Source organism: Acinonyx jubatus, chromosome B4, assembly GCF_027475565.1.
Source record: "Acinonyx jubatus isolate Ajub_Pintada_27869175 chromosome B4, VMU_Ajub_asm_v1.0, whole genome shotgun sequence".
NCBI lineage: Eukaryota > Metazoa > Chordata > Mammalia > Carnivora > Felidae > Acinonyx > Acinonyx jubatus.
Genome location: NC_069387.1, coordinates 131,643,443 through 131,667,609, shown reverse-complemented (window position 1 = coordinate 131,667,609; position 24,167 = coordinate 131,643,443). Strand labels below are relative to the sequence as shown.

The following is a 24,167-nucleotide window of genomic DNA, read 5'->3' as shown; positions in this document are numbered from 1 at the left end:
GAGAGAGAGAATCCCACCCAGGTTCCACGCCCAGGACAGGGGCCCGATGCCCAATGTGGGGCTTGATCTTACGACTATGAGGTAATGACATGAGCCAAAATCAAGAGTTGGACATGTAACTGATTGAACCACCCAGGTGTCCCTAAATTATATATTTTTAAATATATATTTAAGTAATCGCTACGCCCAATGTGGGGCTTGAACTCACAGCCCTGAGATCAAGAGTTGCACACTCTACTGACTGAGCCAGCCAGGTGTGCCTCTTTATAAGACATTTTGTAAAACAAAACGTTCTCACATTTAAAGCTGTAAACTCTAGATGTGAAAATAACACATACACGCCACACACTGTTATATGGTTTATTTTTAAAATGATAGTAATAAATGCTTTTCCCTTGTTGGGAAATGACATACCTATTTTCAGTGGATAGAGCCTTAAAAAGTAACAGCGTTCTGTTCAAACTGAACTTGTATAATTGCACAAAAGTCAAAGCATTAAGAAATGCTAACAAAGCCTGCAGCTCTCTCAGATCCTCATTGAGCACACCCTGTAAGGCCTTGATTTCAGTGGGGACCCCTGATCTGAGCAATACTGATGCTCACGCCAAGTTCCTCAGTGACACTTAGGCAGAGGTTAAGAACAGTCAGGAGGACCCACATGCTTTGTGACAACGGAATTCTGCTCTCATTAAACATTAGCATTAATGATGTATTCACTTTCTCATTATATTAGGAACATTAAACACTTCAGCTTGAAGTATATTTTCCCAGGCTTAAAATGTAACCCTATCAGCTTAAGTTTTAGGTGACAGATTCCCACTTCAGGAAACTAAAATTAAAAAAAAAAAAAAAAATTAACATCATAAAAACCTCTTCCAAGAGGCTCCTTTATGCTGCCACCAGCCTGGGTCCTCACTTATTTTCTAACACTCACTCACACACACACTACATTATTGTTGATCATATGCCAACTGAGGGGTGGCAGATAGGTTCTGACTCAGATCCCAACTTTGTCTTATTGGTAGCGGTTATTGGAAACACAGTGTTCCAAAGGACTCTGAGGTCACCGCTGACCTGGTGGGCAGTCCCCATGCCTTACTTGTGATCTCTCACACAGACATGGGGGAAGGGGAGCCAGCACTCCTGCATCAGATCTGTAATCTTTGTATTATCAAGAAAGCTAAAGGAGGGTGTTGGTTATCTAAGCTTTGAAAAATATAACAGCTCAATTTTCCTATTTTAATGAGTTACAATGTCTTTATCTTGGGTTTTCTTATTTTATGAATCTTTATCTCAAATTAAGATATAATGTCTATGGTAGGATTTTTCCCTTTCTGACCTTGTTACAAAGCTTAGTGAAAAAATAACCAAGTTTTAAAAGAAGGCACAAAGAGAACTTTAAGTCATCTCATGAGGAGTACCTTCCTAATTTGGATATGAGGACTATGGGAAGAGGAGGGTTTCTACTCCAGTATTTCTACTCCTGTGTTTTAAATAAACAGTCTGTTTGTTGAGTATGAAGAAAAACAGCAATTCCTGAGACAAACACACACACGGATGTGGCAGAGCCTATCTGGAAGTGCTTCCTTCATTTAGATGGTATGCATCATCAATGACCCAACCGTCTCTCTTCAACTGAGGGAGAAAAATCCTAGTGTAACATTTGAAGGATTTCTGAGAATTAAGGTTTTCATTCGGAGAGGCTGGTGTATGAGACTTCGATTCGACATGGAGGAAATGTGGGGCATGTCTGTGGTGTGGCTAAGAATGCATGAGATTCTTGCACTGTGCACCACTATCTGCTTAACAAATCCCGAATATATCAGGCGGCCCAGAAACACTAGGCCAGCTCTTGATGGTGCTGATAGTCTGATCCGATGCTTAGCTACTGAAGTTAATCTGGGACTCAAAGGACAATATACTTGGGCCAGGGACTAAAAATCACCAGAAGAATTCTGCAACAGCCATTCTGTGGCTCGCGACAGCTGCAGAACTTGACTAGGTTCTAAGCAGAAGTCTGTTTCATGTCCAGGTATGACGCTATACATAAAAGTCACTGGGCTTTTACTTAGAAAGCTGAAGACTACTGAAAACAATTTATAGCCAGAAAAGGAAATTCCTTATTTCAGTATTGTAAATGAACAAAGGAAACTCAATCCAAGGAAAGGGTTGTTGGGGCCACAGAAGCCCAGAGGGTGAGAAGTTGTGGATTTATTTTCAGTCCCCTTCTTTTAGAAAGTAGCATAGGGCTGAGAAGTTGGAGGGAGGCGGGGAGGACAGGCCCGGGGACGAGACTCCGGCTGTGTGGCCATCCGTTCCCACAGCTGCTTAGCAGAGCCAAGCATTCGAGGGTGAGCACTGGCAGGACACCGTGTGTATCACTGATTTATAACATGATCTTTGTCCCCTGATGATGCCGTGTGTCTGCTTTTGGCTGTGTACCTTGGGTTTTCCTGGTAAGACGGGCAAATATCTAACACCAAGTGTTAATCCCCTCGCCTGTTTCTTTCGTAAAATCCCTTGACTTTACGCTCTAACGACCAGCAGGTTCTGTACATCTTGGGCCATGTCCAGGTTTAAAGGAGGTGAACACACTAGTTCTAGGACAGAAGCTCCCAAATAAACCACCTGTGACAATCTAGCCCTATTCATTCTGCAAACTGAGTTTCTTGTATGACTGCAGCCAGTGCTGTGTTGAGGGAAATATGACTCCTTCCTACTGCCCTTCCAGGGCTAATATTAGAGAAATGAAAGGATCACAGGATGTTCTTGGTGAACTCTTGGTGAGTTCCGCATTTTGCACTAGAGGAAACTACAGAATTGTAACAGGAGCATCTCTCTGAAACGTGGGTGCCATTCCTCCGACTTCAAGAGGGTTAAGGAGAGGATCTACCTTTTCCCCGGGGTGGCAGCTTCTAGGGTGTGCCATAAGGGTCAGTGCACTAAGAATCTATCAAGAAAGCATGGATGCCTGGGATAGGAATCATCTTCAGCCTGAGAACAGATGGACAGAGGTCTAGATCTACAGAAGACACATATATGCTTTTCTTTCTCTTCCATCTCTTCCCTTATCAAGAGTCTAAGCATTTTCCAGGCCACAGGCAGCCAAATAGCAAGAACAACTCAAAACTGTTTTAATAGTTAGTGTTGCTAGAATCTGGATTAGAGCTGAATGGTGGGACTGCAGGACACCAGTGCCCACAAGGGCTCATATGGCTCCAGTAGAGACGTAGGATCTGGAAAAAATGGACAGGAGTTATGGAAGGTATGTACTAGCCACCCACAATCACTGACAGGTGGTTTTTAGTATAGGCAGAGACACTGGTGGTTAGCTCAAAATACAAGCATCATAAACATCTTATGACATTAGGTAGATCTTAGCCAAAGTGCAGAAAGGGAAAGACCTGGAGAGAAGGAGAAAAGTTTCTGTATATTTAATTGTGTTAACTGGAATGCATGGAGATATGTAACCACGATTTTTCTTTACATTTAAAAATTCAAACTGCCTTGGTCATTAACTGTACAGAGTTAATGTTACTGAAGTTGTAGTAACATCCAGTTCAAAAATTCAATTTTCCAGATTTCTAGATACTTACAACAAAGAAAGATCACACACAATTACATACATTCATACAGTTGCCACACTCCCAAACAGAACACGTGTATAAGTGTGCACACAGAGACACACACACTCAGGACATGCGCACAGATGCGAACAAACACGCTGTTTGAACCTGAGCTGCACGTGGGCTGCAGTGAGGGTCAAGAGGCCCTGCTGCATATCTGTTCTATGTCATTCATTTCTTTGGGACAATCTGCAGAAAGGATGAGAGGTGAGTCCTGAGTCACCACTACATCATCTTCAATCCGTACACCAAGACCACGAAACTTCTCTGGGGCATCTCTGTCATCCTCTGGAATATAAATGCCTGAAAAGTAGAAAAAAGAATGCTGTTCATAAATGGCAGTAAGTGGATGATTTGGGATAAGTTAACCTCTCTGTGTTACAATTCATCTGTAGAACTGGGATCCTAACAGTATCTACCTAGAATTTTGGATATTAAATGAGATAATACACATAAAAGTGTGTGGCACATAATGGTCAATAAATGTTGGCTATCATTGCTAGAACTATTACTCTAGTTTTGTGAACCAGACTACAGGCGCCACGTGACTGTGATAATAGTGATCATGATTCTGTCATATTCTAGTGGTTCAAGCAGGCCACTAAAGTTACTTTTGAGTATGTCAATATATGCCAGAAACCAATAGATTATATAAATGCATTCTTTCCCTCCCGAGTCATCCCATGGGAAAAGGGAACTTTGCTAAAATAAGGACATAAAGTATTTTAAAATATATGAAAAACACTTATTTTGAGATTATTAGCCTGAACAACCATAAACTAGAAAAACTCAAGTAAGCTCTTTCCAATAAGCTGTAAATATAACTGATGTACACAATGGAGAGTAAGAGAGAAACAGGAAGACTTTAACAGACATTTGGACAATTCTAAGAGTCCCCTTTCTAATCATGAAGTAAGATAAGAACAGGTCTTTTCATATTTAAGAAACTGGAAACTTCCTCCACTATACTCACAGATGCTGCCCTGGGATAAAAAGAAAAAGATCAGCGAAGGAAAATGTATTCAAAGTCTAAGGAAGCACCCATGTACCAACCAGACTATACTGAATAATACATAAGGCATACATAATAGCAACATGTGACTGGGTACTATAAAGTCGGGTCCCAACATAATTTATATACTTTAGAGATGAAAACACTTGAAATCTATTGTTGAAATACGTTTTCTTGACAAAAACAGCATCATTATTTAAAAATCACTCTTGGGGGGCACCTGGGTGGCTCAGCTGGTTGATTAAGTGTCTGACTTCGGCTCAGGTCAAGATTTCACGGCTCATGAGTTTGAGCCCTGTATCGGGCTCTGTGCTGACAGCTCAGAGCCTGAAGCCTGTTTCATATTCTGTGTCTCCAGTTCTCTTTGCCCCTCCCCTGCTCATACTCTGTATCGCTCGAAAATAAATAAACATTAAAAATTTTTTGGGGGGGGGCGTCGGGGAGGCTCAGTCAGTTACGCGTCTGTCTTCAGCTCAGGTCATGATTTCATGGTTCGTGGGTTCAAGCCCTGCAATGGGCTCTCCGCTTTCCGCACAGAGCCCGCTTCGGATCCTCTGTCCCCTTCTTTCTCTGCTCCCCCCACCTTCTCAAACAACAACAAATTTTTTTAAATCACTCCTGGGGTGCCTGGGTGACTCAGTCGGTTGAGCATCTGACTCTTGATTTTGACTCAGGTCATGATCCCAGACTTGTGGGATCAAGCCCCATGGGCTCTGAGCTGAACATGGAGCCTGCTTAAGGCTCTCTCTCTCTCTCTCCCCCTCACTCTCTCTTCTAAAAATTAAAAACAAAAAAACAAAACCAAAAATCCCTCTTGTAACATCAGTCCTTACACTCCACTGTGACCACCACTTTTCTGTGGAATTCTGTCCACTGCCCAGGATCGTTCAAGCCGGGGAGCCATTAGATTGCCAGCTTCCTGTCAAACTTGGGAGAAAGGACCTGGACACCAAGAAGCAGAGTAGCTCTCTGAAGGAAAGCACCTGTGGCTTCAGAGGCGTGAGCATCCCACCACTAAACAGGAGACGAGTAGAAATTGGCCCCAGGAAAGGCAGGGTTTAAAAAAAGATTTATTTCTTAATATCTACTTATAGAAAGCAGTCTCCATCTGTTGTTTACTGGAGAAGTCAAATGAAACAAATTGTGTGATGTTAAATAGGAAAGCTCAAGGAAAATCTAAAATAAAATTCCCTTCTACACTGAAGAGATCCATTTTCCTGTCTCTCCTAATTTAATTATGTTGGTTCAGGTAAAACTAAGCAACATTTACCTTTCTACCTGATAGTGTCATGTGTCCCACGGGATCAGGGCCTGCACCTGCCCTTACCTGGCTCTACTGTGATTACCATACCAGGCTGTAGAGGGAGGGAACGGGGCATGTCAGGGGTGTCGTGGACATCCATCCCGAGGTAATGGCCAACGTGATGAGGGCAGTATTTTCGAGCAGTCTGGAAAAGATAATCACCACAGTGTTATTAGGGCAATGACCCCTTAAGGGGAAAGCTGGGCATGTATCGATCAGTGAGATACGTGTTAATACCTCCCCCCTGGTTCTGCCACTTAGGTTTAACCTATCCTCTGGCTAATGCCTAAGAGACCCGATAAACTGCTACCTCTTACCCCAGCAATGACTACAGTAAATGAAACTCTTTTCAGGGTGGAGGGAGGATGATTATGTTAGAATAGTTCTCTTTTCAATGTTCACAAGTCCCTCTCAGAAAGCCTGCTCTGGAGACTGACTATCTCACAGCAACTTGCGGAGTAGGCACAAGACATTAAATTAACACAGTAATTATTAGGCATTTACCGGCTTGGATATTCCTATCTGTTAATTAGATTTGTTGGCTGCAGCAGCAGGAGGAATTTATTGCGTCTTTCCTGTTGATAAAAGAAATCCTGGCAGCCTAAACTTGGAGATGAGATGCCTTAATGGTCTGTTTGGTGTGGCCACCTGGCATCTTAATTTACAGCTAAGGTTTTACATTTTTACTGAATATCATTACATTTTGGCTACAGATGAAATTCACCAAAGACGTGGCCCTTGGGGATATTGTTAGTCTCACCAATGTCACTGAAGCAACAAACACCCTCCCCCATGATTTCTACTTTTCAAAATCACCACAAAAGGATTGAGAGTTAACCTTTTATCCTTTTTGTGTCCTTTTCCATTCTGTCTGCATCAGCCTTCATTTTATATTTTCTGCCCACTAAGCTACTTACACAGGATGCAATGATCTAGAATGTGCTGCCATCTTCTGGAAGAAATAAGTACTGACTCCTTTTGTTTTAATCCATGTTCAATCTAAACCTCTTCTAGATGAAGAATCACAAAGACCATTTTTAAATCTAATTAGTTTTCTAGAGGCTGAAACCCAGCAGCACATCAGGTGTTCTTGAGAGCCGAGGTCAAAAGAGGGGCCATACCTTGAAGGCGTTATTTTCCTTAATGTTCTTCACAATCCCCAACTCCTTCAGCTTCTGGGCTATCAGTGTCAGCATCAAGCTGTAGATGTTCTCCAAGCTTGTCCCAGGGGAGCAGAGCGTCAGACAATCTCTCTGAATCTCTAGAACAGCTTCATAGAGTTCTGCCTGAGGTGCTGTGAATCTGGGGACAGGAAAACCAAAGAACTCACATTTGGAATAATCTGATATTGCAGGAAGTTTGCTTCCAAGTCTGATTAGGAAAAACTCCAAGGTGCTGATGATGGGGCATTGTTGATACCTAATCAGTATCAATATATCAGTACTGACAGGACCTTAATTGTGACCTAGACACTCAATAGGAAGAACAATAACTCTTCAAGCTGGGGCAGCAACAGCCTCTCCTGCAAACGATCAGCAGATATACATGAGGTGAGGCTAGCAGATAAAGTCAGCCATGAATGCATCTGGAGGGTCAGACCAACCTCAACTTGATCCTTTCCATTTTTTTTTTTTTTTTACCACTTTAAACACACACACACACACACACACACACACACACAAAGGGTGCTTGGGTGGCTCAGTTGGCTAAGCATCTCTGACTCTTGGTTTTGGCTCAGGTCATGATCTCACAGTTCCTGAGTTCGAGCCCCAGGTTGGGCTCATGTGCTGTTGGTGTGGAACCTGCTTAGGATTCTCTCTCTCCCTCTTTCTCTGCTTCTCCCCCACTCTCACCATGTGCTCTCGCTCTCTCTCAAAATAAATGAACATTGAAAAAGCAAAAGAAAACAAAGCCTAGGAATCCACTTCTTGTAGGTAAAGCCTATGTCGTGAGATAAACTAGTAGATACTCTGGCCAAGGATACTAGGTATCCTTAGAATAACAATTTCTTTAGCAATCATGGAGAAAAACGAGAAAAAATTAAGCTGGTGCGGTGTATGATATGTATTTTCTACACTGCTGATGGGGAGTGTAAATTAGTATAGCCAATTAAGTCAAAGGTTTTAATAAAAATATTCACAAAATTTGAGCTTATAATTCTGTGCTAAGAATCCATCCTAAGAAAATACTTGACGAAAAACAAATAACCCAGTGAAGAAATGGACAGAAAACATGAATAGACACTTCTCTAAAGAAGACATCCGGATGGCCAACAGGCACATGAAAAGATGCTCAATGTCGCTCCTCATCAGGGAAATACAAATCAAACCCACACTCAGATAGCACCTCACACCAGTCAGAGTGGCCAAAATGAACAAATCAGGAGACTATAGATGCTGGGGAGGATGTGGAGAAACAGCAACCCTCTTGCACTGTTGGTGGGAATGCAAATTGGTGCAGCCACTCTGGAAAACAGTGTGGAGGTTCCTCAAAAAATTAAAAATAGATCTACCCTATGACCCAGCAGTAGCACTGCTAGGAATTTACCCAAGGGATACAGGAGTACTGATGCATAGGGGCACTTGTACCCCAATGTTTATAGCAGCATTCTCAACAATAGCCACATTATGGAAAGAGCCTAAATGTCCATCAACTGATGAATGGATAAAGAAATTGTAGTTTATATGCACAATGGAGTACTACGTGGCAATGAGAAAGAATGAAATATGGCCCTTTGTAGCAACGTGGATGGAACTGGAGAGTGTTATGCTAAGTGAAATAAGCCATACAGAGAAAGACAGATACCATATGGTTTCACTCTTATGTGGATCCTGAGAAACTTAACAGAAACCCATGGGGGAGGGGAAGGAAAAAAAAAAAAAAAGAGGTTAGAGTGGGAGAGAGCCAAAGCATAAGAGACTCTTAAAAACTGAGAACAAACTGAGGGTGGATGGGGGGTGGGAGGGAGGGGAGGGTGAGTGATGGGTATTGAGGAGGGCACCTTTTGGGATGAGGACTGGGTGTTGTATGGAAACCAATTTGACAATAAATTTCATATATTGAAAAAAAAGAGAAAATATTTGAAATTCAAAGAAAGCTGAGTATATAAAAATGTTCACTGTAATAAACTTTAAATGTCCCCTAATAAGAATGGTTAAATATAATAATATAATGAGTATAATGAACATCTACATACCAAATCCAAGTTTGGCCATGAGCAACATGTTATATTTGTGTCATTATGAGGCTGCCCACACTCCAACCCCACAGTATTTCTAAAGAGTTTTTAATAGTTATTTATTTATTTATTTATTTTGCTTATTTTTGAGAGAGAGAGAGAGAGAGAAAGCGTGAAGGATGCACCCACGTACAAGTAGGGGAGGGGCAAAGAGAGAGAATCCAAAGGAGGCTCTAATTGACACAGGGCTTGAACTCATGAACCCCGAGATCATGACTGGAGCCAAACAAAACCAAGAGTCAGATGCTTAACAAACTGAGACACCAGGTGCCCCTTAATAGTTCTTTTTTTAAAAGTTTATTTATTTTGAAAAAGACAGAACAAGCAGGGGAAGAGCAGAGAGAGAGAGAGAGAGAGAGAGAGAGAGAGAGAGAGAGAGAATCTCAAGCAGGGTTCACACTGCCAGCACAGAGCCTGACATAGGCCTGGAACCCACAAACAGTGAGATGACGACCTGAGTCAAAATCAAGAGTTGGACTGAGCCACCCAGGTGCCCCATTGATAGTTCTATTTTTAGTGTAAATTTTATATACACTAAAATGCATAAATCTGAGCTGTACAAGTTGGACAAATGTCAATACAATCAAGGTGGTCAATAATGTAATTCGCATCTATAAGTTGTTATCTTTCACCACACTTGGGAAGATTTGGGCCATGATTTCTTCAAAGGTTTTTTCTGACGCATTCGCTCTTCAATTTCTGGGGCTCTAATTAGATGTATGTTAGATGGCTTGAAAATATCTCATAGGTCTCTGAGGTTTTGTTCATTCTTCTATGGTTTATTTCTGTTCTTCAGACTGGATAATTTCTATCTCTCTTCAAGTTCACTTGACTTCTGCCTCCAATTGGACTGTAAAGTCCACCTAGTGAATTATCCATTTCAGCTATTGTACTTTCCGGCTTTAGAATTTATTTAGTTTTTGAAAAAAATCTTTTTATTGTAAACAGAACAGAGGCACAGAAAGCCAAACAAACCAAATATAAATACCTTAAGAAATTAGTGTAAGGTTGATCAGTCAGATAAAAGGTGGAACTTGGCCAACTGTCACAGAAGTCCCTTCTATGTGCCTCATAACTATTACAATTCTCCCAGCATGTAACCATTACTCTAACTTTCCCAGTTATCATTTCCTTGTAGTTCTTCATTTGCATGTACATGTTTATCATTTTTACTGATATAGTTTCTAGATCATAAAATTCACCCACTTTAAAAAGTTTACAGTTCCGTGGTTTTTAGCATTTTCACAAAGTTGTGCAACCATCATCACTATCTAATTCCAGAGCATTTTCATGCCCCCTCCCCCTTCTTGTATCCATTAACAGTCACTTTCCATTCCTTGTATTTAAAAAACTATTTTATAACCCAAATGTGCATCCCAGGATAATTATCTTCCTGCTTATTTAAAATAAATTTGATTTGTCTCTTGAATCTCTTTTAGTCAACAGGTTCCTTTCTCTTTTTTTAATGTTTATTTATTTTTTGAGAGACAGAGGGAGACAGAGTGTGAGCAGGGGAGGGATAGAGAGAGAGGGAGTCACAGAATCCGAAGCAGGCTCCAAGCTCTGAGCTGCCAGCACAGAGTCCAATGTGGAGTTCAAACTCACAAACTGTGAAATCACGACCTGAGCCAAAGTCGGACGCTTAACAGACTGAGCCACACAGGCACCCCAACAGGTTCTTTTTTCTAGCCTTTTTTATTCCCTCGTAAACTATGTGTTAAAGAATCCAGGCTGTTTGAAATACAGGGTTTGTCACAGTCTGAATTTTGCTAATTGTATTCACAGAATGAATGCCTGTGTTTCTCCAAACTTCTTATGTTGAAGCCCTACCCATTAGTATGGCTATATTTGGAGATGAGGCCTCTAAAGGAAGTAACTAAGGTAACATGAAGTCATAAAATCGGGGCCCTGCTCTGACAGAATTAGTGTTCTTATAAGAAGAGACACCACAGGGGCGCCTGGGTGGCGCAGTCGGTTAAGCGTCCGACCTCAGCCAGGTCACGATCTCGCGGTCTGTGAGTTCGAGCCCCGCGTCGGGCTCTGGGCTGATGGCTCAGAGCCTGGAGCCTGTTTCTGATTCTGTGTCTCCCTCTCTCTCTGCCCCTCCCCTGTTCATGCTGTCTCTCTCTGTCCCAAAAATAAATAAACGTTGAAAAAAAAAAAAAAAAAAGAAGAGACACCACAGACCTTGCTTTCTCTTGCTTACTCTCTTTGTGTAAAAGAGGTCATGTGAGCATACAGCAAGATGGCGGCTGCTTACAAGTCAGGAGAAGAGGCCTCAGGAGGAAACCTACCTTGCTAGCACCTTGATCTTGGACTTCCCAGCTTTCAGAACTGTGAGAAATAAATTTTTGTTGTCTAAGCCACTAAGTCTGTTGTATTTTGTTATGGCAACTCGAGCTAACATACATATCCTCTTAGCGCAGTTCAACATATTCCTTTGTCTTTTTTATTTGTTACAAATTGGCAGTTGGACCCCAAGAATGAATCAGACTCAGGTTCAGTCTCTTTGGTAAGACTGGCTATATGTAGTACTTGGAAAAATTGTAGGAGGCACATAATATATGATTATCTCTTTTTGTGATCTTAGCAGCCACTGATCCTTCGTACTTATATCTATACATTAATGGGTGTTGCAAAACGGTAATAATTTTAATTCCCTATTTTTCATTCACTTCATGTAATTTTTTAAATGTTTATATTTAAAAGAGAGAGAGTGGGGCGCCTGGGTGGCTCAGTCGGTTAAGTGTCCGACTTTGGCTCAGGTCATGATCTAACGATCCGTGAGTTTGAGCCCCGCGTCGGGCTCTGTGCTGACAGCTCAGAGCCTGGAGCCCGTTTCAGATTCTGTGTCCCCCTTTCTCTCTGCCCCTCCCCTGTTCATGCTCTGTCTCTCTCTGTCTCAAAAATAAATAAATAAACGTTAAAAAAATTTAAAAAAAATAAATAAAAAAAAATAAAAGAGAGCGCAAGCAGGGGAGGTGCAGAGAGAGAGGATCTGAAGCAGGTTCTGTGCTGACAGCAGCGAGCCTGATGCGAGGCTTGAATCACGAACCTTATGACCTGAGCTGAAGTAGGAAGCTTAACCGAGTCACCCAGGCGCCCTTGAGCGCATATTGGTATTTCAATTAAAATTTGAGACCACAGAATTTTTATGTAACCTCTCTATATTTCATTTGCCTTCTTTCTTCTGGGTTCTTGAGGACACAAGGAGGACAGAATTAAAATCATCTTTTACTCTTTTGTTTTATATTTCTTTGTTTTTTATTAACTTTGTATGAGATTAACCAAGATACTTTTTTTATTGCTTACTTTATGTGAAATTAATTTTCCTGAACTTCTGAATGAGGCAGAATTTAGGAAAGATTTTTTAGCATCACAGAGCTTTTTCTTGTTTTGGTGCAGTGGTAAACAATATGATAGCTTGCTTTCAATTCCTCTCCCACTCATTCCTTTCCCTTGTCCCTAACTTGCTCAATTTCAATTCTACTTCCAGCAGTTTCTCCTCAGTGTGAGAAGGGAGCACAGCACCCTCAAACTTCCTTGGGCCTTTGGAGTGACAAATCTTTCCCATTTCAGTTTCTGTTCTCGAATTGGTCATCATCCTTTCCAGTGAACAGCTAGCTATTGGTTATTTGGGAGTTCCTTTGTTCTCAAGCACTTCAGACAGCTTCTTCCACTACTGTTGTTTCCTTCTTTTTCCTTCCACACAGATAGTGATACCAGCCAGGTCTTGTGGTTGTATAGAGTGTGTTCATAAGTGTTTGTACTTTTAGGTTGAAGTGATACCCTATCACCCAGTGTTTGGTTTTGCTACCTAGTTGCTCTACTATTATTTGACAATTTGGAGAGACAGAAAAATTATGCTTTTGTTGCCATCTCCCCAGAATCCTTGGTTCTTATTTCTTAGTTTCTTATTTCTTACTGAAACTCTCAATCTGTTCACTCACTATGTTTATATTTGTTCCTTTAACTCTTTGAACATATCTATAACAGCTGCTTTAAAGTTCTTGCCTGCTCATTGAAATTTTAGGGTTATTCAAGATCTGCTTTTATTGGCTGTATTTTTCTCGACTATGGTTATTTTGATTCTTTTCCTGATTCTTCTCATGTCTAGTGATTTTTTTTTTAATTTTTTTTTTCAACGTTTATTTATTTTTTTTGGGACAGAGAGAGACAGAGCATGAACGGGGGAGGGGCAGAGAGAGAGGGAGACACAGAATCGGAAACAGGCTCCAGGCTCCGAGCCATCAGCCCAGAGCCTGACGCGGGGCTCGAACTCACGGACCGCGAGATTGTGACCTGGCTGAAGTCGGACCCTTAACCGACTGCGCCACCCAGGCGCCCCTCTAGTGATTTTTTTTAACGGAATACTGGAATTATTTTTGTAATCAGAAAATAAAAACTTCAAATTTATTTACTTTATTTTATTTTTAAATGTTTATTTTTGAGAGAGTATGAGCAGGGGAGAGGCGGGTGGGGGGGAGGGTGGACAGAGGATCTGAAACAGGCTCTGTGCTGACAGCAGTGAGCCCAATGCAGGGCTTGAACTCATGAACCATGAGATTATGACTGAGCCAAAGTTGGACACTCAATAGACTGAGCCACCCAGTCTATTTATTTAATTTTAAGTTAATTAATTAATTTTTTATTTTAAAAAAAACGTTTATTTAGGGGCTCCTGGGTGGCTCAGTCGGTTAAGTGTCTGACTTCAGCTCAGGTCTGATCTCACGGCTTGTGAGTTTGAGTGCCACGTCGGGCTCTGTGCTGACAGCTTGGAGCCTGGAGCCTGCTTCAGATTCTGTGTCTCCCTCTCTCCCTGCCCCTCCCTCACTCTCTCTCTCAGTGATAGACATAAAAAAATTTTTTTAATGAAAAAAAATTTTTATTTATATTGAGAGGGTGTGAGTGCAAGTGGGGGAGAGGCGGGAGAGGCAGGGATAGACAGAGAGAAAGCGAGAATCTCAAGCAGGCTCTGCACTGTCAGCACAGAGCCCGACACAGGGCTTGATCTCATGAACTGTGAAACTGTGACCTGAGCCAAAATCAAGAGTCGGATGCTTAATCCACTGAGCCACTCAGGTGCCCCTTAATTTTTTTTTTAAAGATTCTATTTTTAAGTAATCTCCACACCCAGTGTGGGGCTCAAACTTGCAACACTGAGATCAAGAGTTGTATGTTCTACTGACTGAGCCAGGCAGGCACTCTTCAAATTTATTTTTTTAAAATGTGAATGTTAATTGGGTGTGTTAACTAGGTGTGTCTAGGTGTCTGATCCAGTGATATGATAAATAAAGCAGTCTTAGAAAGTCATCAGGTACTTTGCAAAGGCAGTTAACCTGAGCTAGAGGGGATGAGTATATTTCTTTAGTCCTTTATTCCTCATATACCCATATTCCAACTCATACTCCTAAGAAGCAGTGGGATCTGTAGAAGTCCTACCTGCCATTGACAGGCCAGGTCCGGGTTATGTCACTCACATAGCAAGAAGACTCACAACCTCCATCCAGCAGCACCATTTCCCCATCCTGCAACAAAAGTGAGATATGTCAAAGTAGGTGACCTTATGATTGTCAGCTATTTCTTCTCATTTAAATTCTCTGTGCCTTTCACTTTATATATATATATATTTAAAAAGCTAACTTAAAGAAGACTAATCTGTGTTCGTTCTCACAAGAAACAGCATCTCAATTTTTCAAATGAATTCACATTGACTCAAGAAAGGTGCCACTGCATAGTAGTACATAGGCTCTGGAACCACACTGCTTAGATCATCATAAATGTTACTACTATCATTATTAGTTTTACAAATCCTATGTAAGTTGGTATCCAGGGCCTTATTCAAATACAATTACCCTTAACCATTTAACTTTAGAATATCTCTTCCCCATTTGTTCCCCATCAAAGTACACGTGGGGAAAGAAAAAAAACTTTGGGTATCTTTACCTTCTTGTCATGTTATATTGAAATTATTTATGTCCTTGAAGACAGGGAATATCTTATTCATATATAAATGAGCACACAACATGGCATGTAGTAGAATAATGGGCTAATGAGTACTTATGTATGTACATATATATAATAGCAACTTTGAAGAATAGATGTGGTTTTTGTTTCTGGTAAAATGCCAGAATACGTTTCCTGTTAGAAAACAACTAGATGCTGGATCGAATATATATTTTATGAAAGGCTGGCATTACATAATGCAAGAGATGTCCTAAAGACATTTTCTCTCTTGAAAAAAGACACCCTAGAACTGAAACTAGAGCTGAAAGTAGTGATAAGGTAAGTGGTACAGTATATATAGAAAAGGAGATGTTGCCCTGAGGTCCTGCAGCAAAGTGGGGAAAATGAGCCGGACATTTTTGCATTAATGTAGGATGCTCATAGGGGATATAAGAGTTGCAGGGCACTAGGATCCACCTGACTTCTGGCAAAAGCATAATCAAACAACCTTTGGAAGAAATTTCCCCCAAATCTGGGCTGGCATGATTTCTAAAAAATAACATCAGGCAAATGTGAGCTCACAAGCCAAGGTTGTCAAGCACCTGACGTAGGTCACCATGCCGGAGAGTCGGCAGGAACAACAAATTTAGATCTTCCAAGACTTCAGATAAGGGAATGATTAGATATGGAAGGGTTATTATGAAAGCCTTAAAGGGATAAAGTACGGAATCACAAAGACGAATAAGCAACAAGAGACAACTGACAATAACTCTGATTTGAAAGGGACCAAAAGGAAATAAAAACAACTGCTGAAGTCAATCACCCAGGGGATGGCTGAAGAAGCAGATAAGACAACCAAAGGGGAAAAAAACTAGTTTCATGGAAGACAGACATACCGAAGGCTGTGAGAACATGACAGAGAGAGACAAGGCAAAAATAAACATGAAAGTTAGCTTACTGAGACCAGACAGAGGTCTAACATACATCTAACTGAGATCACGGAAGAAGTGGATCGAGACAGCGTAGGAGAGACGGTATCTACACCACGGTCTGAGGATTTCCACGAACGCACAGATTCCGGAGGAAGAAGGGACCATAATGACGATATGTAAAAATAAATCTGTTCTTAGACACACGAAAAACCAGAAACACCAAAGAAAAATAAATCTTAAAAGTAGCCAAAGCAAAAAGAGAGACCCCATAGGAAATGACAATTATGTTTGTTTGTTTTTTAACTTTTTTTTTTAAGTGTTTATTTATTTTTGAGGGAGAAACAGAGACAGCATTAGCAGGGGAGAGGCAGAGAGAGAAGGAGACACAGAATCTGCAACAGGCTCCAGGCTCTGAACTGTCAGCACACAACCCGACATGGGGCTTGAACTCACAAACTGTGAGATCATGACCTGAGCCCAAGTCAGGCGCTTAGCCAACTGAGCCACCCAGGTGCCCCTGTTTGTTTGTTTTTATTCGGCAACACTGAAAGTCAGGAGAAAGGGGAATGATATACTACAGGTGATGACTGAAAAGTGAAGATAGTTTCTTTGGTACAGCCTTCATCAAGAATTGAGAATGAAATAAAGATATTTCAGCTAAACAAAACCAGAAAATTTTCTCAGCAACAGACCTTCATCTAAAGGATTTTCTTCAGGCTGAAGGAAGGTGATCCCAGGAGGGCCATCGAAGATGTGAGAAGGAAAGGTGAACATGCATGTAAATCGAAACAAACCTGCTTCTGATGGTTGGAGAGAGCTGTGGTGAGCATAGAGGCAGAACCACAGGGCAGCCCGCTCTCGGACTGCATTTCTGCCAGATGCTTACTACCAAGTCCACACCAGAGCTCTCCCAGAGGCCCCACAGTACCCTGAATTTCTTAAAGCTTGTTGAGGACCTTGCCCACTGACTTCACCAGAAAGGACCCTTGTAAACTTTCAGATAACCAAAGCCAAGACTATGACCTAGAAGTTCTCAACTTTTTTTCTCTCAGGCCAATTTATCTAATAATGGCAATATTTTTCTGTCCCTGTACAGCGACACTGGTGCTTATTCTCCAGTTTTTCAGGAATGAACACTATACTGTTTAGGAACAGACACACTGGTGGTAAAACCAGGAAAACAAAATAAAATGGATTAAAACAAAAGTCAAGATGGTAGAAGACAGAAAGATGTACTTGATATTGCCCAGGGGACTAGTAATGTTCTTTTCATCCTAGATGGTAGACACATGGTTGTTTATTTGATAATTATTTGTAAGCAGTACATGATATTTATTGTGTGTTTTTTAAAGTTTATTTTGAGAGAGAGTGAGCAAGCAGGGGAGAGGCAGAGAGATAGTGAGAAAGAGCCCAAGCAGGCTCTGCACTAGTAGAGCCTTGACGTGGGGCTTGAACTCACAAACTGTGAGATCGTGACCTGAGCTGAAACCAAGAGTCAGATACTTAACTGACTGAGCCACGCAGACACCCCTATTTATTGTTTTTAATATACATTTAACAACTTAGGCAAACCTTATGGCCTATAATGAAAGTGAAAAATCTATCCTTAAACACTTATAATAAGAAAAGAAGGATGAAAATTAATGAGTTCAGTATCTAATTTAAGAACAAGAAAAAAACAAGAGAATAAACACAAAAAGGAGAAGGGTGAAATTAATAAAGGCAAGGGGCCAGTGTAATGAAATAATAAACAAAGATAAAATAGCATTAATGATGAAAAGTTGGTTTTACAAGAGTAACAAAACCGAACAAACCTCTTTTTTTATTGGGATTTCCTTTTTTAGTCGAAGTTCTCGAGGTATGATGTACACGGTAAAATGCACAGATTTTTAAGTATATAGAGTTAGGTCAGTTTTGTCAAAACCCATGTAACCACTCCCTCAGGTGCCTTCCCAGTCAATATTCCATCCGAAGCAACCACTGATCTGATTTCTATCAATACAGAGTGGTTTTGCCTATTTCAGAACTTCATACAGACGGGATCATAGAGCGTCTAATTTTTGTGTCTGACTTATTCAGTCAGCACAATGCTTTGAGATCATTTATCTGTTGGTAGTACAGTGGTTTGTTCCTTTTCATTTTAAGAATACACCACATAGCAATTTCCTTACTTAATATCCTGGTAAGAGACGCCTGGTCTATCAGGAGCAAACTTGCTATAAACATTCATTCTTGTACAAGGCATTTTGTGAACCTACGTTTCAATTTTTTTTGGAAAAATACCCATAAATGGAATTGCTGGCGCATGTTTATGTTTTAAAGAAACTACTAAGATTTATTAGAAAAAAATGAGAAGAGGCAAAAATATATCAAGAATGTAAAAAGGTACATAACTGTAATTACAAAAGATTAAAAGGTAAGACAATACTATGAGTAATTTTAAAAACTTAGACATAATGGTATAAAATTATAACCTACCAAACTGTCTCAGGCAAAATGAAGTATAAACTGATATAATCACTTTGGAAACGTCTGGCATTTTCTACTAAAGTTACAAATATGCATACCTATGACCCATCAATTCCACTAATTAAGTGTCCTTAGACAAACTTGATGATTCATATACTAGGAATACATACAAGAATGTTCACAGAATATTGTTCATAATGGTAAAAACCTGGAAATAATAGAAATGTCCACCTAATAGATATTTATCATATTAATAAATTAAAACAGAAAACTTTATAATATTTATTAATTCATTTAAAAATAACAATAAACCTATTACATTTAAGATAAACAGCATTTTTAATGAAAAGTAACTATTTTTCTAAATAAAAATAGTTAGAAATGTAGTGTACATTTTTACAAATCTCTTTGTCTAGCAAAACAAAAAACAGCTAGAATCTCATATCTGCTTTTGCCTTCAATTTGGTATGATGTTGATGTCATAAAGCCTCTAGGGTCCATCTCTGTGCGCTGAAGAGAACGAGAGTGAAAGAGACGCATAATGTCTGGGTATTCTTATGAAAATATATTTAACCTCATGGACCACACTTTAACTGCTGTTCCACACTAGAACAAACCACAGTAGCATGCAACAACATACTGTTATACGAAAAAGATGCAGATACAATATTTGAAATCTATAAGGTTCAAACATAACCAAAACCAAACTACGTTAAACTCTATTATTCATTAGTAGTAAAATAAAATGAAAAGCAAGGAATTGATGACCATCAACATCAGGGTTGTGGTTATCCCATCAGGGAGGGAAGAAATTATCATTGGGAAGAACCACATGGTGGAAAAGCTTTTTAGGGGTGGAAGGCTAGTAATGTCCTGATTCAGGCATTCACAAACTTTTTCTGTAAAGGGCTAAGTAGTAAATATTTTTTACTTTGTGGACCATACTGTTTCTGATGCAACTATTCAACTCTGCCACTGTGGGAAGAAAGCAGGAATGGCTGTATTCCAACAAAACTTTATTCACGAAACAAAGGAGCAGGCTGGATTGGCCTAGAGAGGTGTAGCTTGCCAAGTATGGACAATGGTTACATGGGTGTTCATTTTGTAATTAATATTAAACTTTTCCTTTAAGTTTTAAGTACTTTACCAGTAGTTACATTTTATAAGAATAAATGTTTGTTAAAAAATAAAACAGAAAGCTTTAGTATATTAATGAAATTGAATCGGTAGTTCAAAAAGTCTACAAAGGAAAATATCAGGCCCAAATAGGTCTACAGGGATATTCTACTCAATTAAAAAAAAAAACACATTAAATCATTTCATAATATTAAAAACAACCTAACTCATTTGATATACAAATCAGAAAAAGATAGTATGAGAAAAATAAGCCAATTTCATCCATGAACATAGATTATTATATCCCAAACAACACATCAGCAAGTTGAAAATAGCAGTGCTACAGATTAAAACAGAAAAAAAAATGCTTAATTCCACTGGTAATTAAGGTAATGGAAATTAAGACCACAACGAGATGCTGTTTTATACCAATTAGAATGGCAGAAGTTAAGAAGTCTGATAGCATCAAAGGATAAGAGGATGTGGTAAACAGAATTACGCACCACCAGTAGGAGTATAAATAGGTACAAATACTTGGGAAAAAATTTGTATTATCACACTTATGAATAAGAAAAAAAGTTCCCCAAAACTACATATAGCAGTATATAATTTTTATATAGTTCACAAACAAGTAGAACTAACTAATATTGTTTGGGAAATCATGTATGTGTGATATAACTACATAAAAAAAATCAAGGGAATGATGAACAAAAATTTAGGGTACCAATTAGTTACCTCTGGGAGGGAGGCATTAGGATAGCAGAGCATAAAGATACATACAGTATTGGTAATGTTCTAGCTCTTGAGCTGAGTGATTGGTTCATGGGTATTCATTTAAAAAATATGCTGTATACTTTACATGTATGCTATATTTATTCTTTTGAAATTACTGAAAATTAAAATAAAATAAAATTGAAAATGGACTTAATAAAGGTATATACAATCTTTACTTGTATAGTCACTTGGGGAGAAAACCATAAAAGGTAGGTTCCCTCACAGCTAATAAGATACTCTTAAAATCTGTCTGCTCCCAAAATATGCTTGATCCACTGTTGCCACAAGTCCTTTCAGAAGGAGATGAGCAAAGGCTTTAGAGTAGAATTCTTGGCTCTGCCCTAATGAGTTGCCTAATTTTTTAAGTTTATTTTCCACATCTATTAAACAGGTATGTCAATAGTTGCTCCTATCTCAGAGTACTAACATGAGGATCAAATGAGATAATGTCTGTAAAATCATTTTATAAACAATAAAGTGGTTTGTAAGTGGCACCATAGGAAGCAGCACTGAAGGGCATTTCATGTACCTTGATGAGCTGATTATTCTTCACATAGTGCAAAGTGTTGGACCGATTACCTCCAGCGACCACAGGCGGGTAGGCTAAGATGTCTGCACCGCGGGCCCGGCATTCAAATTCGAACTGAAAAACAAGAGCCAAGCATGACGACAAGTATGACTGAAGACAGGATTTCCTCCGGGCTGTGCCAGCCAGGGCTCTCCTCGACAGTCCGTCCCTCCATTCAAGTACTTCTCTGTCATTTCTGGAAAACGAGTTATCAAATCTAACCAAACTTCTTATGCTTCCATTTCAGTCTATTTTTTATTCCCCACTCCAGTCCTGTTATTTGACCCTATTAGTTCAAATAGGTTCCTGTGAGTTCAAACTTGGTTCCTCTGAGTGCTCCAAATTTCCTAAGATTTTCAAATTAAGTCCAGAAGAGAACACAGAAAACTTACAATCAAGGCTGAGTACAGAGATACAGTCAAGTAAAATTTCTATCTTTTATTCTTTTTTTAAAATGTTGATTTTTGAGAGAGAGAGAGAGAGAGAGAGAGAGCAAGTGGGTGAGGGGCAGAGAGAGAAGAAGACACAGAACCCGAAGAAGGCTCCAGGCTCTGAGCTGTCAGCAGAACCCGACGCGGAATTTGAACTCACGAGCTGTGAGATCATGACCAGAGCCAAAGCTGGACGCTTAACCAACTGAGCCATCCAGGTGCCCCACTATTTTTTATTCTTATTTAGATAAACACTGGAATACGGCTTGCATTAACAACACTTCTGCATTACTAATTTCAACTTTTCAAATAGCTACCAACCTACATGTGCTGGAAAAGTGAAAAAGGATGCCTGGCAAATGGTAAATTCTACCAATTTCACTTTGTCCTAGGATGGAGCATGCCCATCCATGGAGCTGTCTCCAATACTACTCAGATTCTCCTCCTGTGAGAGGAGACACAATCGTGTCTTTGCTTCTTCATGTGTTCTACTTTGCAATTTTCTTCATTTAATTGTAGCTCTGAGTATTTCAGACACATCTAATACATTATCAGTGACGTTTAAGAACCAAGTCCTCTCCACTGATATCCCGGTCACTCCCATGAAAGCCAACTAGAAGCCATCTGCTAATGAACTACTTAATATTTTTGCCTCCAACAAAACCTTCCCAATCTTTATTTTTTTTTAATGTTTTATTTTTTATTTTTTATATTTGAGAGAGAGAGAGACAGAGAGACAGAGAGCGAGGAGGGGAGGGGCAGAGAGACAGAGACAGAATCCGAAGCAGTCTCCAAGCTTCAAGCTGTCAGCACAGAGCCTGACGCAGGGCATGAACGCAGGGCTGGAACTCACGAACTGTGAGATCACAACCTGAGCTGAAGTCGGACGCTTAACCGACTGAGCCACCCAGGCACCCCAAAATCTTCCCAATCTTTTAAAGCTCACCTTAGCATAGAGAAAGCCTTCCTCCACAGGAGCTTTGCTGGCGAACATGGTCTCTATGAAAGCCTGCAGACAGAATGGAGAATGAAAAGAACAGTCTCATTTTAACTGTTGCTTACTCAAACATTCAAAATACTGGAGCTCAGGTGAAAAGCACCCTTCTCCCCAATTTTGTTGACCTGAAGTTGTGACTTTGTGAGCATGATAATATAGATTCTGAAGAGGAAACTATTGCTTTTAGGACTATGTGACTGATGACAGATTTAGTGGAAAGGGCACCCAACTATCACACTCAGAATATACGCTGTATGCTACAATAAGCGACACGGGAACACATTTTGCCATTTCTGTAACAAAATAGCCCAGAAATATATGAAATAATGGATTGAATGGTCCAGTCCATAGCAAGGTTTCTCAGCCTCTGCACTATTGCTGACATTTTGGACTAGATAACTGTATGTTGGGAGGTGGGGGGATTGTCCTGTTCAATGTAGGATGCCAGCAGCACTCCCCAACTGTGACAATAAGGTATTGCCAGATATCCCCTGAGGGACAAAACTGCCCCAAGTTCAGAGTCACATATAGTATAAGTACTTATACTATAAGTTTAAGAGTCACATATAGTATAAGTACTTAAATTATTTCTCTGTAGTAGCCACAGTGCATGTGTGTGTTTTCTACTTTTATAAATATATATGCTTAAAATTCACCACTATACCCCATGCCAAAAAAGATTTAGATTAGCTTACACGGATGCACAAAATACAACAAGATAGCATAATTTCATGGTAGAGTTAAAAAAAAAAAAAAGCAAGCCTTAAGGGGAATGGAGCTCAACAAAATAGTAACGTATACCATAATGACCTTCCTGATGACAATAGCAACTGTGGATAGACCACAAATATAACTGAATTTTCTAGCAGCCAGTGTGAAAAAGGAAAACATCAGCTCTATTTCCCATGCCTGTGGGATAAAAACAAATCAGATGCACAGGGATAGGGCTATATGATACCATAGCTAGAAACGAATTTCTCTGGAGTTGCTATGTTCTAAGAGTGAAGGCAACGTGGGAAGGAATGTTTTTAATAACATTTCTCTAAATACAAGGCAATGACCTCACCATAGAAGAGCCCAATGGAGGATAAGTGAGAGGGATGATAATGGAAACAGCTTCAGGGCTTGCTCCTTTTCTCATTCTGATCTTCTCTCAAAAGTTTCATCCTTAGGCCTTTCTGATCACCCTGCCTAACTGAGCACTGGCGCTACTTTATCCCTTCCACTGCTTCATTTTTCTCGAGAGCATTGAATTCCGGCTGACTTTACAGCATGTTTGTTTCTTATCTTTCAACTGGAGTGTACACTGAGGACAGCGACACACGGCAAGTCTGGGTTGCTCACCACTGTGTCTTTAGAACCTAGAACAGTACCTGGCACCACAGCAAATACTCCATAAATATCTGCTGAATGAATTAATTAAATTTAAAGCATACTTATTTACGTACATACACACATACACACGCAAATGCTGATGAATAAATTGTTGGCACTACATTTTCACCACGAAGCTAAAACAAAACACAACAAGAGAAGAGTATGGGATCTCTAGTGAGGCTCATTCACTTAAAAGAGGGATTTGTCTTTTTTTTTTTTTTTTTAATGTTTATTTTTGAGAGAGAGACAGAGTGCGAGCAGGGGGAGGGCAGAGAGACACAGAATCTGGAGCAGGCTCCAGGCTCTGAGCTGTGGAACAGAGCCCGATGAGGCGTTCGAACTCACAGACTGCGAGATCATGACTTGGGCTAAAGACGG

The 24,167-nt window shown here is 40.0% G+C and overlaps 1 protein-coding gene across 4 annotated transcripts in view; it reads right to left on the bottom strand.

Moving 5' to 3' along the window:
• Positions 1-346: 346 nt before the first annotated feature.
• The window catches only part of XPNPEP3 (X-prolyl aminopeptidase 3), a 73,608-nt gene continuing 49,787 nt past the window's right edge, over positions 347-24,167 (bottom strand). For 2 of the 4 annotated variants that reach the window (XM_027070645.2, XM_015077877.3), the window contains 7 exons: positions 23,873-23,923; positions 22,362-22,424; positions 20,946-21,059; positions 14,622-14,707; positions 7,063-7,243; positions 5,966-6,086; positions 347-3,929 (listed from right to left, as the gene is read on the bottom strand). In XM_027070645.2, the coding sequence (XP_026926446.1) occupies positions 3,763-3,929; positions 5,966-6,086; positions 7,063-7,243; positions 14,622-14,707; positions 20,946-21,059; positions 22,362-22,424; positions 23,873-23,923 (783 nt within the window). In that variant the 3' untranslated portion in view covers positions 347-3,762. The remainder of the gene's footprint in view (positions 3,930-5,965; positions 6,087-7,062; positions 7,244-14,621; positions 14,708-20,945; positions 21,060-22,361; positions 22,425-23,872; positions 23,924-24,167) is intronic. The other 2 variants (XM_053226842.1, XM_015077875.3) reach the window with 2 other exon arrangements.